Raw genomic sequence first — 17,269 nt, 5'->3', positions numbered from 1 at the left:
ATCCTCAAACAACCTCTAAGAGCTGAGGTATTTGAACCCTGCTGTTGTGCAATTGTTAAGCATTTCTAGCAGGCAAGTAATTTCTTCAATGGACATGGCAGTGACTGATTTCAAATATGAATTCCGAAATCGACGAATCAGTCCTCTCCATTCAGAGTAATTAGAACGTTTGGAAGGGTGGGCGTGAGCAGAAAGTAATAACTCTGACAGAGATTCCTTTTTTATTAAAGGACACATCTTAATGCTTCAATTAAAGTGGGGGATCGAGGCTAATGTATATAAAAAGGATAAAACTTGGAAAACTAAGTAGCTGGAGTAAACCATTTTGGCCTGTTGAGCCTACAACATTGTTTCACAAGATCACGGCTGATTTTCTACCTCAACTCCACCTAACCCCCCATTATCCCATATCTTTTAATTCCCTTGGTAATCAAATAAATTAACATCCTGTTTTGAATGTATGCAATAGCTGAGTATCCATAGTTCTGTAAGATGGAGAATTACAAAAATCTGTAACCACTTGAATGCAATGATTTCTCCAAATTGCAGTTCTAAACAGCTGATCATAATTCTGAACCTCCTAATCATGTTCTAAATTCCTCAAACAGGGAATAGTTTTTTTTCGGTGAGTACCCCATCAAACCCCTTAAAGTTTTATGTTTTTTGTGATCACATAGATTTCATATTTTCTTCACCAAGAGTTAGTTTGTAAATTTGTGTTTGGCTTGAATTAGTAATATCTTAAACTGGAATAGATGGTAATGGATTGTGTTTATGTTAATTGGGACTGAATCACTTTCTTAAAACATGATTTGAATATTTTTCCTGTAACTGTTCACCAACATGGTGCTCTTGCATTTTCATGTTTATTTGTATTTTGTATCTTGCATATTAGAAAAAGTTGATTTTTAAATTAGATTCAAGAATAAGCAATCTTCAATTATACCATTATGATAGGTAGCAAAACAGGAAGAATTCTTCAACCTTACACAATGCCAACTGGTCAGCCTAATCAGCCGAGATGAGTTGAACGTGCGCTGTGAGTCTGAGGTCTATCATGCTTGTATAGAATGGGTAAAATATGACTGTGAAAACAGACATCCATATATCCATGCATTGCTGAATGCAGTAAGGTGCCATTCTCTGACTCCAAATTTCCTGAAAACACAACTGCAGAAGTGTGAAATACTCCGAATGGACTCCAAATGTAAAGATTACCTTGTGGAAGTCTTTCAGGAGCTAACACTGCACAAACCAACCAAGGCCTGTCCTTGCAGGTCACCAAATGTTCCTCAGTTAATGTACACAGCTGGAGGCTATTATCGGCAATCACTGAATTTTCTGGAAGCTTACAATCCTTTGGAGAACTGTTGGATCCGATTGACAGATATGCCTTTACCGCGGAGCGGTTTAGCTGCTTGCACCGTTCATGGACTCTTATATGCAATAGGAGGAAGAAATAATTCGCCGGATGGCAATACTGATTCAAATGCATTGGACTGTTACAATCCTATGAACAATCAATGGTCCCCCTGTACGCCAATGAATGTTCCCAGGAACAGGGTTGGAGGAGGAGTGATAGATGGAATGATCTATGCTGTTGGTGGATCTGAAGGCTGTATCCATCACAATTCTGTAGAAAGGTTTGTCACACTATATTTTAACAATTTAGAAAATTGAAACATTGCTGTTTCTCTTCTCTCCACTTCCTAAGTCCCGAGCCCTGAATCTAGTTGGTGTCTCCCACCTCTGTTCACTTTCATCTGTAGACCCTGTGGAAATTTCTTTAATCAGTCATCACATAGTGTATTACATCCTTCTGCATTCCATCAAGAAAAGGGAAGAATTTACATGCATTTAAATTTATTTTGTTGATCTTTAATAGTCAAAAGTTGATGCAAATTTTGTTTTTTGGCAGTTTTTGACTGTTTTAGTTCTGTAACTACACCTGCCTTGTGCGCATAGTTCTAAGAGTTTCACAACAACCAGCCATCATTCAGTTCTGCTCAGTGAAAGCAACAGCAGTGTTCACCAATATGACCTTTAATGTATAAAGTTTACATATTGTCCATTCTTCCTATATTCTAAGACTTACTTTTGCAACCTAAAAGTTGTTATGCTGGATTATAAATTATACAATTTTGAAATGTTAAACTACAGTTATAATATTTTGAAATAATACTTATCCTAAAATAATTCCCTCATAACCCTGGACTGTGAATAACTTGGTAGTATCTTCAATTTCTTAGAAGTCTCCCTTCTAACCCTGTTCATTAAATACATCTGAACAACCATTCTCCCAAACTGGTATTCATCTTTCAGAAATTTTAACCTGTTTTTCTAAATTAAGACACTATTTTCAATCTGCCCTCCAGTTATGTTTGTTGCTATACACCTCTGTGCATTGATACAATACCTTTTGTTTCATGTCAGCTATGTTTATGCCATATTTAGGATAGTACATTTGCACTTACAGATATGATCCAGAGAAGGACCAGTGGGAATTTGTGGCTTCGATGTCAACCAGCAGAATTGGTGTTGGTGTTGCAATAGTAAATCGCCTTCTGTATGCAGTTGGTGGCTTTGATGGAACAGATCGCCTCAATTCAGCAGAGTGTTATCATCCTGAGGACAACATGTGGAACACCATTGCACCAATGAACACTGTTAGGAGTGGGGCAGGTGAGTAGTTTGGAAAAAATCACTTAGGTCAGCAAAATTAAAATTGAAACTGGGTTGAGGGAAAGTTTGTGATGGTACAATTAGCCATTCTGTAGCAAGCAACAGCAGAAAGGAGATGCACTTCTTTCCCTAAAATCCCATTCTCTTACTTCCCTAAATCTACCACTTGCCACAACCAAGAAGATCAAGTTTATGTAGGTAGCTTGAATCGATAAATACATGGAGTTCATCATGAACTCTGGAAGCACTAGACAGACTCACGATCTGGAGTTCTCTCCACCTGGAAACCTTCACTATCCAGATACCTCCAATCCTATAGCCAATGTATAACGCAACTCCTTATGAATGAATTGACTGGAAAACCAATAATAAGCTGTGAAGTGTTCACTTCCTGACTGAATAGAAGCTGAAGGCTGCCACCAAGTTCCACAAAACGTGATACCCAATATGTAACTAAATGTCATGTAACATTGTTCTCCTGAAAGTAAATTAATATTACATTTTGTGTTTTCTTTCTTGTATTTTGAAAGAAATTCTGAGTAAATTGATTTTCTTTTATAAAATATATTGGGTTCTATATACTTATTTATGTTGCATTACTTGATCTTAGACACAACGTTGGGAGAAGCACTACAATTAGGATTAGTGGCCCAGATGTGGAAAAAGTCAGCCATATTTCTTATTCCTGATAACTTTGTTAATAAATGTATGTTTGTGTGTATGCCTATTAATCGTCTGTCCTGTGAAGATGAAATAAAGTTTAGCTATGTAGCTTTAACATGATAATTGAACATTCTGTCTAGTACTCATTACGTCAGTTAACACAGTAATATGCGTCATGAGTGAGGCACAGTGGGAGTGACCATGTCCATGGAACTGTAGCCTAGTGTGAATCAGTACCTTCAAAACGAAGGAAGAAAATGTAGAGGGTGTAGAATTGCAAAACTGTTACACTAATGGACTTGTTATTTTGGTTTAGGTATCTGTGCACTAAAAAACTATGTTTACGCAATTGGAGGATATGATGGTGTAAACCAACTAAACAGCGTAGAGCGATATGACATTGAAACGGACAGATGGACGTATATAGTGCCAATGAAACACAAGCGCAGTGCTCTAGGAGTAACAGTCTATCAGGGCAAAATTTATGTGCTTGGTAAGTTTTAAACAGCAAACTTTATTTTCTCATTATTGGCAATCTTGGTACAGCTTCTACAGGCAGGTTGACTCCAAACTGAAACAAGCCCTGGTTTATATTATTTGAGAGTTTTGTTCATTTTGAATGTTTCTGCATTTAAATAAGTTTAAAATGTTTTCATTCACAGGATGAGGGCATTGCTGGCTGTGCCAGCATTTATTGCCCATTCATAGTTGCCATAGATGGTGGTGAGCTGCCACCTTGAACTGCTGCAGTCCATTTGGCGTTTATACACCCACAAGGCTGTTAGGGAGGGATTTTGTGGAATTTGACCCAGCATCACTGAGGGAATGGCAATATATTTCCAAGTCAGGATAGTGGGTGATGCCATATATCTGCTACCCTTGTCCTTCTAGATGGTAGTCGTCATGGATTTGGAAGGGGCTATCTAAGGAGTTTTAGTGAAATTTTGCAATGCATTTTACAATACACACTACTGCTACTGAGTATTTGAGATGGAAGAATGTTTGTATATATGGTGCCAGTCAAGTGAGCTGCTTTGTCCTGCATGGTGTTAAGTTTTTTGAGTGTTGGTAGAGTTGCACTCATTCATTTCATGCTTGACTTGTGCCTTGTAGATGATGAACAAGCATTGAGGAGACAGGAGCTAGGCTATTTGCTGCAAAATTCCTATCTTCTATCTGATCTTGTACCCACAATACTTACGACTAATCTAGTTGAGTTTCAACCCCTAGGATGTTGATGCTAGGGAATTTGGTGATGCCTTTGAATGTCAAGGATAATGATCAAATTCACATTTGTTGGAGATAATTATTGCCTGAAGTGTACGTGGGGTATGATTGTTAGTTGCCACTTGCCAGCCCAAATCCAGGTGTCCTCAAGTCTTGCTGCATTTGAACATTGACTGCTTCAGTATCCGAGGACAGTGAATGCTGCTGAATATTGTGCAATCACCTTAATGTACATTCCCACTTCTGACCTTATAGTAGAGGGAAGAACATTGAAGTTGCTGAAGGTGGTTGGATCTAGGACACTACCATGAGAAATTCTTGCTGAGATGACTGACCTCTAAACATCATAAACATGTTTCTTTGTGCCAAAGAATTTTCCCCCAATTCCTATTAACCTTAGTTTTGCCAGAGATGTTTTCTGTTTTTAAATTCTTCTGCACTTGGTTTTATACATGCCTGGAAAGACTGAGATACCTTCCAGAATACCACTGTGCCTAACTACTCCATTTTAGCATTTGCCTTTTCAGTGAGCATATAGTCCTAATCACATGTGGCCATTCAGTTTCCAGAATATCCCTTCTACTCTAATCTAATCTCAAACTAATACGATTTATTCCTCAGCCATCAAACCAGGTGCAAATTCTGTAACTTCTCAACTCTTTGAATAGAGCAGTTTCTACTGCATTATATTTTACATCCTTTGTATTTAATCTTTAGTGTCTATTGACCCTCATTCTTAATCTTTCAATTATTGGAAACAAGCTGTTTATCTACCCTTTTTTTTGTTTCAACGAGATAACCTCTCATTTTACTAAACTCCACTGAGAAAAGGCCCAACCTGCTCAACCTTTCATTATTAAACAATATTTTCATCACAGTAGTGAGCCCTTTCTGAATTTCTATCGATGCAGTTATATTCTCAAAAAGGGTGACCCAACTGTTCAGTTCGACAGAAGCAGACTCATCAATACCATGTATAGTTTTGGTGAAACTTCTCTACTTTTATACTCCACCCTTGCAGTGAAGGCCAAAATTTTATTTGTCTTCCAAATTTCTTGCTGCACCTGCGTGCTGACTTCTGTAAATTATGTACAAGGACAACAAGATCTCTCTACTGTTTTGGAGATGCTGGTGTTGGACTGGGGTGTACAAAGTTAAAAATTGCATAACACCAGGTTATAGTCCAACAGGTTTATTTGGAAGCACTAGCTTTCGGAGCGCCGTTCCTGCATCAGGTGGTTGTGGAGAATAAGATTGTAAGACACAGAATTTATAGCAAAAGTTTACATTGTGGTGTAACTGAAATTATTATTGAGAAAGATCTAAATTGTTTGTTAAGTCTCATCTTATTATAAAACATAGTTATTCTAAAAGATGAGAGACTTAACAAACAATCCAGGTAGTATTCTGTCATCTCTCTCAAATTTAAATATATAGAGGAACCTCTTTCATCCGAACGAGATTGGGGGGCACTATTTCGTTCGGATAATTGATTATTTGGTTAATTGATTCAGTGCCTCTCCTCTGGGGCTCAGTTTTCTGAAGTTTCCATTTTCCTCGCTCTGCCTATCTTGCTCTCTCTGTCTCAGGTTTTATTTCTGAGCAGACATACCTTTGGGTGGGGGGGGGCGGCGGGAGACTTCAGCAATGCTGCAGGTCCCTTACACACACCAGTTCAAATGGTGTTGACACAGTGAGCACTTGCTAAGTCTGCTCTTTGTTCAGGAGACTAGGCAGCAGTTTATCACGCGTGAGCCCCTGCGCCTCCCACCTGTGTCCTCATCCGCTCCCCACCCCCCCCATGCGCCCTCACCCCTGTCAGCCCCCTTTCCGGGGCAGTTGGAGTGGACACCAACAGCAAGACTGCTGCTGCCTTTGTGGGGTGAGTCTCAAAATAGTGTGCACGCACGCACAACTTTTTACTGCAATATTTTGACAAGTTCCACTCTGCCCTGTAAAGGACAATGTTGGAGAGATTATCTGGGGACTGGGTGCTTAGGTTACACCCATGTGTAGAGCTCCAGGGAAAGCGTGTTGGGGTAAGAGAGCGAGTGAGTGTGGTCAGTCAGTCATTTGGATATGGTGCCTGGGCTCCCATCGATATCCAGGACTGTTCTCAACAGCATTTCAGCAAGCTGGGTTCATTTTTAATCATTGTAAACAAAAGACGCAATCAGTGTTGAAACACCTCTTTGATGTAATGTTTCTATTGGGATTTTGAGATCTTCTTTGGATAATTGATCATTCGGATAATCAAGGTTCCTCTATATTCTAATTTTTTATTCTCCCTGCCAAGCCTTGCATTTGGTTAGAAACAAAAAACTGCGGATGCTCGAATCCAAAGTAGACAGGCAGGAAGCTGGAAGAACACAGCAAATGGGGCAGCATCAGGAGGTGGCGAAGTTGACGTTTCAGGTGTACTCCATCTGCCAATATTTTACCCAATTGGAAACGGCAAGGATTAGAGAGACATTTGGTGTACGTGTCTTAAAGTAGTAGGGCAGGTAGATAAAGTGATTTAAGATGACATATGGGACACTTGCCTTAGTAGCCGAGGCATAGAATTTCAGAGCAGGGAGGTGATGCTGGAGCTGTATAAAATGTTGGTTAGGACACAGCTAGGGTAATATGTGCAGTTTGGAAACCACATTATAGGAAGGATGTGATTGCCCTGGTGTGGGTCCAAAAGAAATTTACTAGGGTATTGCTTGGAATGAAGAATTTTTGTTCTGAAGAGAAATTGGATAGACTGAGATTGGCTTCGTTGGAGTGAAGAGACTGGGGGTGGGAGGGGATATGATTGAGATGTACAAAATTATGAGGAACAAAAACCATGTGGACAGGAAGAAACTTTTCCCCTTGGTGGGATAATCAGAGACCAAGGGGCATAGAATTAAGCTAACGGACAGATGGTTTAGTGGGGATGTGAGGAAATTCTTTCTCACCCAGACGGTAGGAATCTGGAACTTTCTTCCTGCTAGTGTGGTAGTACCATGCACCCCTAACATTTAAGAAGTATTTAGGTGTACATTTGCAAAGCCAAAACAAGAAAGGCTATGAACCAAGTGGTGAAAAACAGGATTAGTAGAGTTAGGTGGCTGTTTTTGATCTGCATGGATTCAAACAACTGAAGGGCCCTTTTTTCTGTGCTGTAAACTTCTATGACTCTGTGACAATCACTTAACCTAACTTTATTCCTTTGTCATTTTCTCAACTTGCTCTCCCAATTTTATAATGTCAGCAAATGTGGCAGCAAAACAGTTGATCTCTTCATTCAAATCATTAATGTAGATTGGAAATGGCTGAGGCTAGAATGGATTCCTGTGACCCTCCTCCAGTTACAGTTTGCAGTCTTAAAATGGCGCATCCATCCTGACTCATAATTAGCTAGTCCCCTCTCTCTGCTAATATTTAACAACTCTCCCCAGCCATGAGCTGTTCTGTTATAGCCTTTTAGAAATCCAAATACACCCCATCTGTTTGATTCCTCGTTATCCATCCTGCTTGTTGCAAACTCAAAGTACTTGAAAATTGTTAAATGCTGTTTCATTTTCACAAGCCCATGTTGACTAACTGACCTTTTAGTTTCCTGCTTTCTGTGGTGTTATCCTAAATGTTAGTACATTTGTCAAAGCCGAGGGAGTTTTGGAAGATTGCACATCTCTGCAGTCACTTCTTATTAGACCTAGGATGCAGGTCATTCAGGACCAGAATATTTGTCAGCCTTTAATCCCATTAGTTTTTCTAACACATTTTATCCATCAATCATTGTTTTAAATTTCTCCCTCCCTTTTTGCATCTTGATTTTCTACTATTCATGCAATGCTTTTTCGAATGTGAAACAGATATAAAATACTTGTTCAACATTTCTGCCATTTCCTTGTTTCTTATTAATTCTCCAGTCAACCTCCGAAGACTCTAGTACTGACTCACTTCGTTTTTTTATATACCTCTAAAAGCTTTTATTGTTTTCATATTTTTTGTTTTTTCTCCTCATACTTAATTCCTTCCTCTCTGCCTCTTTAATCATTCGTTGCTGGCTTCTAGAATGCTTTGAATTTTCATGACTGTCCGAAATCTTGCAGCAAATGGGACTAAATTAGGCTGGGATATCTGGTCAGCATGGACAAATTGGTCCAAACGGTCTGTTCTATGACTCTATTTCTTGCAATTGATAATGCCCCTGAGTTTGTTTAGTTCGTCAATGATCGAACATCTTCTCGTAATCTCTTTCTTTCTCCATGGAATATATCTGTGTTGAGACTTAGTAAATATCTCCATACTTATTTGCCATTAATTCTGTACTGTCTTATTTAAATCTATTTCCCTATTTCACTTTAGCCAACTATTTTCATACGTTTGTATGAAATAGCGTTTACATAAATTTAAGTCTTTAACTTCAGAGCTAAGTTTCTCATCCTTGAGCTGAGTGTGAAATTCATCATGATATGATCACACTCAGTTGAACGGTTTTTTTGGTTGTTAATTAATACTATCTTGTTGCATATTACCATGTCTAAAATAGCCATGTTGTGATTGGTTCCAGAATTTATTGTTCCAAGAAACTGTCCCAAATACATTTTATGAACTCCTCCTATTTCAGACTACTACCAATTTGATACACCAAATCTTTATGGAAATTAAAACGTCCAGTGATTATTACAGTATCTTTCTGACTCGCTGCCGTTATTTCCAGATTTATACTCTGCCCTACAATGTAGCTGTTGTTGGAGGGCTTATACTCGACTCTGAGCCTTTTGTGACTTTTTATCTCTTCCCCAAACTGGACATTTGGATTCCCAAACCAAGGTCATTTTTAACTGTTGTCCTGATCTCAGTCTTTACTGACAGAGCCATGTCACCTCATCTTCCTCCTTCTGGTCCTTCCAAAATGTCAGTACCCTTGAATCTTCAGGTGCAGTCATGACTACTTATCCATTATATAGACTTAATTGCAATTATATCATATAATTTCTTCCATTTGGAAAAATCTGTTCATTCATCTTGTATTTAATGCTATGCATACTCTGATAAAAAGCCATTCATTGTTAATTTACCTTTTTTTTGCTTACTCTGACCTTCTACTTGCTGGTGCATTCTTGTGTATGCATGCTATATCCCTTCCAGTAGCATTCTAGTTATTGTTACCCATATTGCTACCATGCATAATTGCCAATATTCACAGCATTTTGCCTATCTGAAGCACAGAATTTTGGAAGAACTCAGCAGATCTAGCATCATCTGTGGAGAGAGAAAGAATTAACATTTGGAGACCTGTATGACTCTTCTTCAGAACCATTCTGATGATGAACTTACTAGATTTGAAATGTTAACTGTTTTTCTCTTCATTGGTATCACACAGAGGGAAAAAAGCTGAATACCCATCCTTTTTGAAATCTCTCTGGGTTACTTCTAACTTTTTTCTCTTTACTAGGAGTTGTGGAAATTTCAGTTGTGAAAGTTGTAAAATTTTCTCAATCACAAATGCCAAACTAATTAGCCTGTATTTACACAGTTTAGCTCCATTTTCCTTTTTGACCAATTTGCCATCTTCTGGTGTTAGTCCAACCTCTGCGAATTCTTGAAATCTAATTTCTTATTGCTTTCGTCGATTTCTTCACTCTCTGCTAGGCCATTGAGCAGTGGGACTTAATTTTGTCTCATCTGTTGTCTTTAAGTCACTTTGTAAAATACGGGAGAGTAAATTAAAGGCCAATGACTAAACTTAGCTGTAGAATCCAAACATTTTTATTTAGGTATTGTAGGTATTTTTAAAAATAAAACCTACTGTTGTCCAAAAGCCCAGTGAAGCTTTTTTGTAACCTTGCCTCAGCTGACTTGTCCCTCATCTTTCCGAAGTATATCATAATCCTAACCTTGTTCTTTTTGGTTTTTCTAATAAGATTTTCCCTCATCAGTTGAATATAGTGCCTTGCATTTTAGTCCATATGTTGCTTAACTATATTTGGCACGTTTACCTAATTTATTTAATTACTCAAATTACATTGAGCAAAGTCTCCATCCTTGAGAGGTCTAACCACCTGCCTAAAGGAGTCTTTGCACACTTCTAGGAATTGTGTTCTCTCTTTCCTATTGATTGATACAGAGACAGAATCAAGAAGTGGATAAATAACATTCACAAAACAAATTTGTTGTTCCCACTCTCGTCTTGAATCTGTGATGGCTGCAGTACATTCTGAGGTGGCCTTTCTTTCTTTATAAGTCTACACAATTGGTGTCAGATGATTCTATGCCTGTGGTGACTGAATCCTATTCTTGTCTAAATCCCCAGGTGGGCACTTTTGAAGATAGCAGTAAGGAGAATAAAAATTAGCAGACTTTTTAATTCATACTTTTTCGCCAAGTATGCCAAGGCTAATTGTGCCAGCTGAGACTGATGCAGAATCAGGTGATCAGACATTGAATTGGAAGCATTCCTGTTCTGTTCAGCTTGACACATCTCTTGTTTGTAATTGAGGAATTAACGCATCGGGAGAATTATGCTGAATGTTCGTTTCACCTATACACTTAAATCTTGGCTCTATTTTAAATTCTAGAACAAATTGTTTTGCTCAACCAATATATTACAGCTGGGAACTTCTTTCTTTTTGTACTAGTACCTGGTTTATGTCCCAAGGTTACAGAAGTATCTGACATTGCCTACTGCTGTCATACATGGCAAGTTCAAAAGGCACAAGCCATAGTCAGATCTGCCCGCCCATCTCGTTCTTGCAGCAAGATGATTTCCAGACTTGTACATGCACCCGTTTGAAACTCACGGGTATTGACCACTTTGCTGAGGTCAACAATGTGTCTACTGTAAATCTGTAAAAGAGAAAGAAAATATTTAATTCACAGTAGGTTAGTTAACATTAAAATACAGATTAATTCTTGGAGCCAGATTTGAAAGATCAGTACTTCCCCTCTGTTGAAAAAAAGTGCAGAATATAACAATGTCTCTTTAGCCTCCGGGTCAAGTATAAGCACTTTGTGTTCAGGTCACTGATAGCAGAATAAATAGCTGCCTTGCAAGCCATTTATGCAGCATGAGGATTACTTAAGTAATGTTTCTGGTCAGCTGCTGATTCTTGGAGCTGTTGTTAATGATCCATTGGCAGTGTAGGTATACTAGGAATATATTTAGGACTGAGAAGGAGAAATTTCTTCCCTAAACGGGTTGTCAGTTTTTAGAATTCTCTATCACAGAGGGCTGTGGAAGTGCCATCATCGGATATGTTTAAAGCTGAGATAGATTTTTGGTGTTCTGGGGAGTCGGTGAAAAAATGGAGTTGAGGCCCAAGATTAGCCATGATCATGATGGTAGAGTGAGCTCAGAGGGCCATCTGATCTACTTTTGTTGGCATTTCTTATGTTCTAATGAGTTTGCAAATTCCATGGTAGAGGCTGCAGAGCAATGTGCAAACTTAGTTTTGCTTGTGTTCCTGCGCTAGAAAATATTACTGTAAATAAAATCTCATGGTAAATTTTTCCCTTGGTTATCGTTCACAGTACACTCATTGGTTTCTGAATTGGCCAGCTTGTTTTATTGAAACACCTGATGGTGAAATGTAATGAGTGGTATGCCACAGGGATTCAATAGGTGCTTTTTCAGTTCATAATCATGACTTTGATGAAAGAACCAAAGACCTGGTTAAATCTACAGATGACACATTAGGGTCAAGAGTGTAGTGCTGGGACCCTGGTGCTGTGAGGCAGCAGTGCTAATCATGGAGCCACCGTGCCACCCCAGTTTAATCAAGAATCGAACTACGAAACCCTGGCACTATGAAGTGGCAGTGCTAACCACTGAGCCACCATATCGCTTTGAAATACATATGTATTTTCTGTAGACCTGAATCTTTGTACAAGTAATTCTAAGGTCTAAAAATTTTAAAATGCCCAGCAAGCTCACCAACATTTGAAAAAAATCAGTTAATGATCTGTGTCTGATCCCTTATCAGAATTCTGATTTGATAAGGAGAACCACTTAATTTTTTTTTAAAATTCTAATTTGACCTGTTGCTTTCTAGTATTTAAAATCAAACTTGAATACGACTTATCTCTTTGTTATATTTTTTTCAGTACAACACAGCAGCTAAAAGGGTTAAATTGTGAAAGGTTATATAGACTGGGCTTGCATTCAAAAATGTAGAGATTAAACGATGACCTAATAGAAATATTTAATATGACCTTAAAGCTTTGAAAGCATAGAAATTATTTGCTCTGGGAGAGTTCAGAACAAAGCACCACAACTGGGCCACAGAGGTGAAGAACAAATTTCTTCTCACACGGGATAAAAGAAACTGGAAAACTCTTTCTTCTGATTAAACTTCAGTCTGTTTCACCTAATGGGTTTGAATCAAGAATTGTAGTTATTTTCAGTGAATTTTACTTCCTGTAAAAATTTTTATTCTTTTGGTAATCCTGTGTATCCTTGCATAAACAGTCTCTCATTTCTCCACGAAAACTGTTCCTGCAGTTTTAAGACTGGTTTTGGATTAACTGCACTGAAAGCACTTGTTTACATTCTTAATGTTCAGAGTACAATTTGATTATCGAACATGTTTCCTTTCCTGGTGATGTAGATTCAGTGCTCCAAATGGCCAAACTTTATTTAGGAGCCTAGATAGCAGGTCTGTAAACTGTTCAACCACGCTGCAGCTGATTCTGCAACTATCAACATGTACAAACTTTATGTTTAGAATTTTCATAAAACAATCCAAAAGCACTCTCTCTGGTACTGTGGGTTGAGGATCACTAACTTGATGTACGTATTCTTTTTTTTTAAAATTCATTTGTGGGTTGAGGGTGTCACTGGCTAGGCCAGCATTTATTGCCCATTGCAAATTGCCCAGAGAACAGTTAAGAGTCAGCCACATTGCTGTGGGTTTGGAGTCACATGTAGGCCAGACCAGGTAAGGATGGCAGTTTCCTTCCCTAAAGGACATTAGTGAATCAGATGGGTTTTTTCCTGACAATCAGCAATGGTTTCATGATTATTAGAAGTCTTAATTGCAGATTTTTTAATTGAATTCAAATTCCACTATCTGCCGTGGTGGGATTCAAATCAGAGTTCCCAGAACATTACCTTGATCTCTGGATGAACAGCTCAGCGATAATACCACTAGTCCATTGCCTGCCCTTTAGCTCAACTTTATGGAGATGAATTAATCAACTGTATGTTCTTGGGAACCTTTGTTATTTTACCCCCAAAAGTGAAGAAATAATTTCCTTAAGGCGCTACTATTAGAAGTAGCTTTTGGAATTAGTTGCAGACAAACATGCCTCTCAATTACTACAGACAATAGTGCAAAGTTGCTAGAAAATCTTGGTTACAGTGGTGTTGATTTGAGGGGTAAATTTTGGCTTAATCACAAGGGAAACCATCCTGTTTGTCGTTAAGTGGTACTATGGGATTGCTTGCATTCACCCTTGAGCAGATACTGGCATCCGTTTAATTTTATAAAAGATGGCACCTCGAGAGTGCAGCACTTCATTTACTGCACTGGAATAGCTCAGGTCTTTGGAATGGGACTTCAACCTGTGATCTTATTAGCTTGTTTTAAATCACTGCTTGTGTAGATGCTCAAAAGAAATAACTGAATTTTTTTCTAACAGTATTGTCATCGCTGATCTTGCATGAATAGCTAAAGTCCAACAACTAAGCTCTTGCTATTTATTTTATTCACAATACACATGCTGAGCAGCTGGCACGTGAGATACTCTTAGTTTTTTTTCCCTGGGAATAAACAAGAATATGGACTATAGAAATAAATACAATGTACTTGAAATATTCAAGTCTGGTAGCATCTGTGGAAAATAAAACAGATTTAATGTTTTAAGTCCAATATGACTCTTCAGAACAGAATATGAATTGCAAGAATGTTAATTTTGGTGTATGTGAATTGTTCATGTTTTGACATATCTTTTGTGGATAGGTGGCTATGATGGACAAGATTTCCTCAGTAGTGTGGAGTGCTTTGATCCAGACACTGGTCAATGGACAGAAGTGACCCAGATGACCTCTGGCAGGAGTGGCGTTGGTGTGGCTGTGACAATGGAACCGTGCAATTTGGTTCGGCGCTAACGTTCCCAATCTCCAGATCAACCTCCAATCTTAACAGTTCTCCTGGATTTTACAGTGCAGTTTTTGACAGACTGTACTGGCATTTGCTGTAAATCCCTATTTCACCTATGCAGTCAAATCACATGAGCAGTTTTAAAAAAAATTTTGCACTTCGTTTTGCCATAAATCAGAAAATTTTGTATGAACTCCCTTAATTTGACATTTAGTAACTGATGAACATAAATTCTGAATCTCTCAACCAGTCCAATTAGAGTGCTTAATGAATACTTGTTAGATATTCACAGGTGGGTTTGTGTTGCAGAGCTTGTCTTGCTCACCAATCTGAAATCTACAGTGTTTATCACCTATTCCCAAAGACAATTTCCATGTTCTAATGAGGATGGCATCTTGTAACAATATGCTAATTACCTAAATTAATTAACTTTGATATTTGTAATTACCCACTTCTTGAACAGCATGCACTAAATAACCGTAATAGATGAGCATATGGTAGTAAATTGGAGCACAAGTCTCTGTTCCATGTGAGAGTGCAGAATCCAGGTCGGATTACATTAGCTACACAGTTAGAGGAGGGGCAGGGGGATGGGCACAGGAAGGAACATCCATTTAAAAGATTTTCTCCTTTTGCTCACCACATCTGGTTTCTCTTGTGCTCTGTACTGAGAAGGGGCTGTATGGAATTTAACTGTGTCAGTTTGCCGGTGCCATAACAGATTATTTTGCACTAGTATTTGTGTAAAAATTTCCAAAAGAAATAATTGAATCCATTCTAACACAATGAACATCAGTGACTTAATTTCTAAGACAGTATTTTTAATAAAATGTGTTCACTTTAATAAACATTGTATTTAATAAATATACTTATGGTCTTTTCCAATGGTTCACAGCATAGAATTTTCTTCGATTTCCCAGGGTTACTCCTATTTGGATTTTAATTACAACATAAAAGGCTATAGGTGAGCTCTTCAAGCATGTTGATTGCTAATTGCTGATTGTCCTTCCATCATCTTTATAGCAATCTCACACCCTCTATAGCTAATCCTCAGTTTTTCCTGTTGATCTGTTAATGTACCTTTTCAGACTGAGCTGAGAGGCGGTCTGTGTTTAGGCTGACTCTTAAATCAGCAACTCAATTCAGATGTGTTATTTTCCTCTTTATTTTTCATGGGATATAAGAGTCAGTGGCAAGATCGACGTTTGTTGTCCATCCCTAATTTCGCCGCCTTACTGAATCGCCTCCTCCCAGTTAGAAATCTACCATAACACTGTGGATCTGGAGTCATGTGGGCTAGATGAAATAAAGATGCCAGACTTCCTTACCTAAGGGACATTAGTGAACCAATTAGCTTCAGTAGTTCCATGGTCATAGTTACTGAGACTAGCTTTCAATTCCAGATGATATTAAGTTAGTTTAGTTTGAATTTAGTTTAAAGTGCAAAAGCAGAGGTAATGTTAAGTCTAAGCAAACTGGTAGTTATATGAATTTGTATGATCTAATTTCAGGCAGGCACAAAAGTTACTGAGATGATACAGAAGCAAACCACTAAGCCGTTGGCAAGAATAAGATGTCTCCGTTTTGAAGAAAGGGATACTTTACACTGGTTTACATTCTGGCTTACATAAGATCTGATAAAAATGCTCAAAAGTAGTTTTGAAAAGGTAAATAAAGAAAAAAGTGCATCTGCTGTTCAAAATTAACTGGAAAGAACATACTTAAAGCTGAAGACAACCAAACGGAGTGGTTAGTAGAGTTTTTCAATGGCGGATTGTTTGGTTTATTTCAAACCCAACCAGAAACAACAGTGGAAGAAAATGCCATTACAGCATCTTTTTAAAAGCAAAAATTTTGTTTGCAAATGAAAGGGGATGGGTCTATATGGACAGTACTTAGGGAACTAGCCAAGTGTCACTGTGATAGAACATAGAACAATACAGCACAGAACAAGCCATTCGGCCCACGATGTTGTGCCGAACATTTGTCCGAGCTTAAGCACCCATCCATGTACCTATCCAATTGCCACTTAAAGGTCGCCAATGATTCTGACTCTGTCACTCCCACAGGCAGCACATTCCATGCCCCCACCACTCTCTGGGTAAAGAACCTACCCCTGACATCCCCCCCTATACCTTCCACCCTTCACCTTAAATTTATGTCCCCTTGTAACACTCTGTTGTACCTGGGGAAAAAGTTTCTGACTGCCTACTCTATCTATTCCTCTGATCATTTTATAAACCTCTAGCAAGTCACCCCTCATCCTTCGCCATTCCAATGAGAAAAGGCCTAGCACACTCAACCTATCCTCGTATGACCTATTCTCCATTCATTGCTTTCCCTTAACCACTTTTTCATTTGCTTCCTTATCCCAATTACTTCCTCCTTATGACTGCAATTCCAGTTTTTGTGTACCCTGTGAGTAGTGATTTCCCCATCAGATGGGTATTGGCACGACTACTTTCAATCATTTCTCTTTACCTTGCTCCTTTAATATTTGTGACCTTGGGTTAATATAAAATAGACCATGTGGCCTTCAAGCCTACTGTTATTCTTCCTCTCTTGTTATTCCCTGTTTATTCTTAGTTCACTAATCTCGATCAGTTACCTTTTTCCTC

At 38.4% G+C, this 17,269-nt stretch overlaps 1 protein-coding gene across 2 annotated transcripts in view; it reads left to right on the top strand.

The window, feature by feature from the left end:
- Window positions 1-15,517, top strand: part of keap1b (kelch-like ECH-associated protein 1b) — a 63,982-nt gene extending 48,465 nt beyond the window's left edge. For both annotated transcript variants that reach the window (XM_043699655.1, XM_043699653.1), the window contains exons 3-6: window positions 958-1,643; window positions 2,477-2,682; window positions 3,662-3,838; window positions 14,511-15,517. In XM_043699655.1, coding sequence (XP_043555590.1) covers window positions 958-1,643; window positions 2,477-2,682; window positions 3,662-3,838; window positions 14,511-14,659 — 1,218 coding nt within the window. In that variant the 3' untranslated portion in view covers window positions 14,660-15,517. The remainder of the gene's footprint in view (window positions 1-957; window positions 1,644-2,476; window positions 2,683-3,661; window positions 3,839-14,510) is intronic.
- The last annotated feature ends 1,752 nt before the right edge of the window (window positions 15,518-17,269 follow it).

This window comes from Chiloscyllium plagiosum, chromosome 11 (genome assembly GCF_004010195.1).
Source record: "Chiloscyllium plagiosum isolate BGI_BamShark_2017 chromosome 11, ASM401019v2, whole genome shotgun sequence".
In the NCBI taxonomy this organism is placed as follows: domain Eukaryota; kingdom Metazoa; phylum Chordata; class Chondrichthyes; order Orectolobiformes; family Hemiscylliidae; genus Chiloscyllium; species Chiloscyllium plagiosum.
This window is presented reverse-complemented; position numbering and strand designations above follow the sequence as displayed.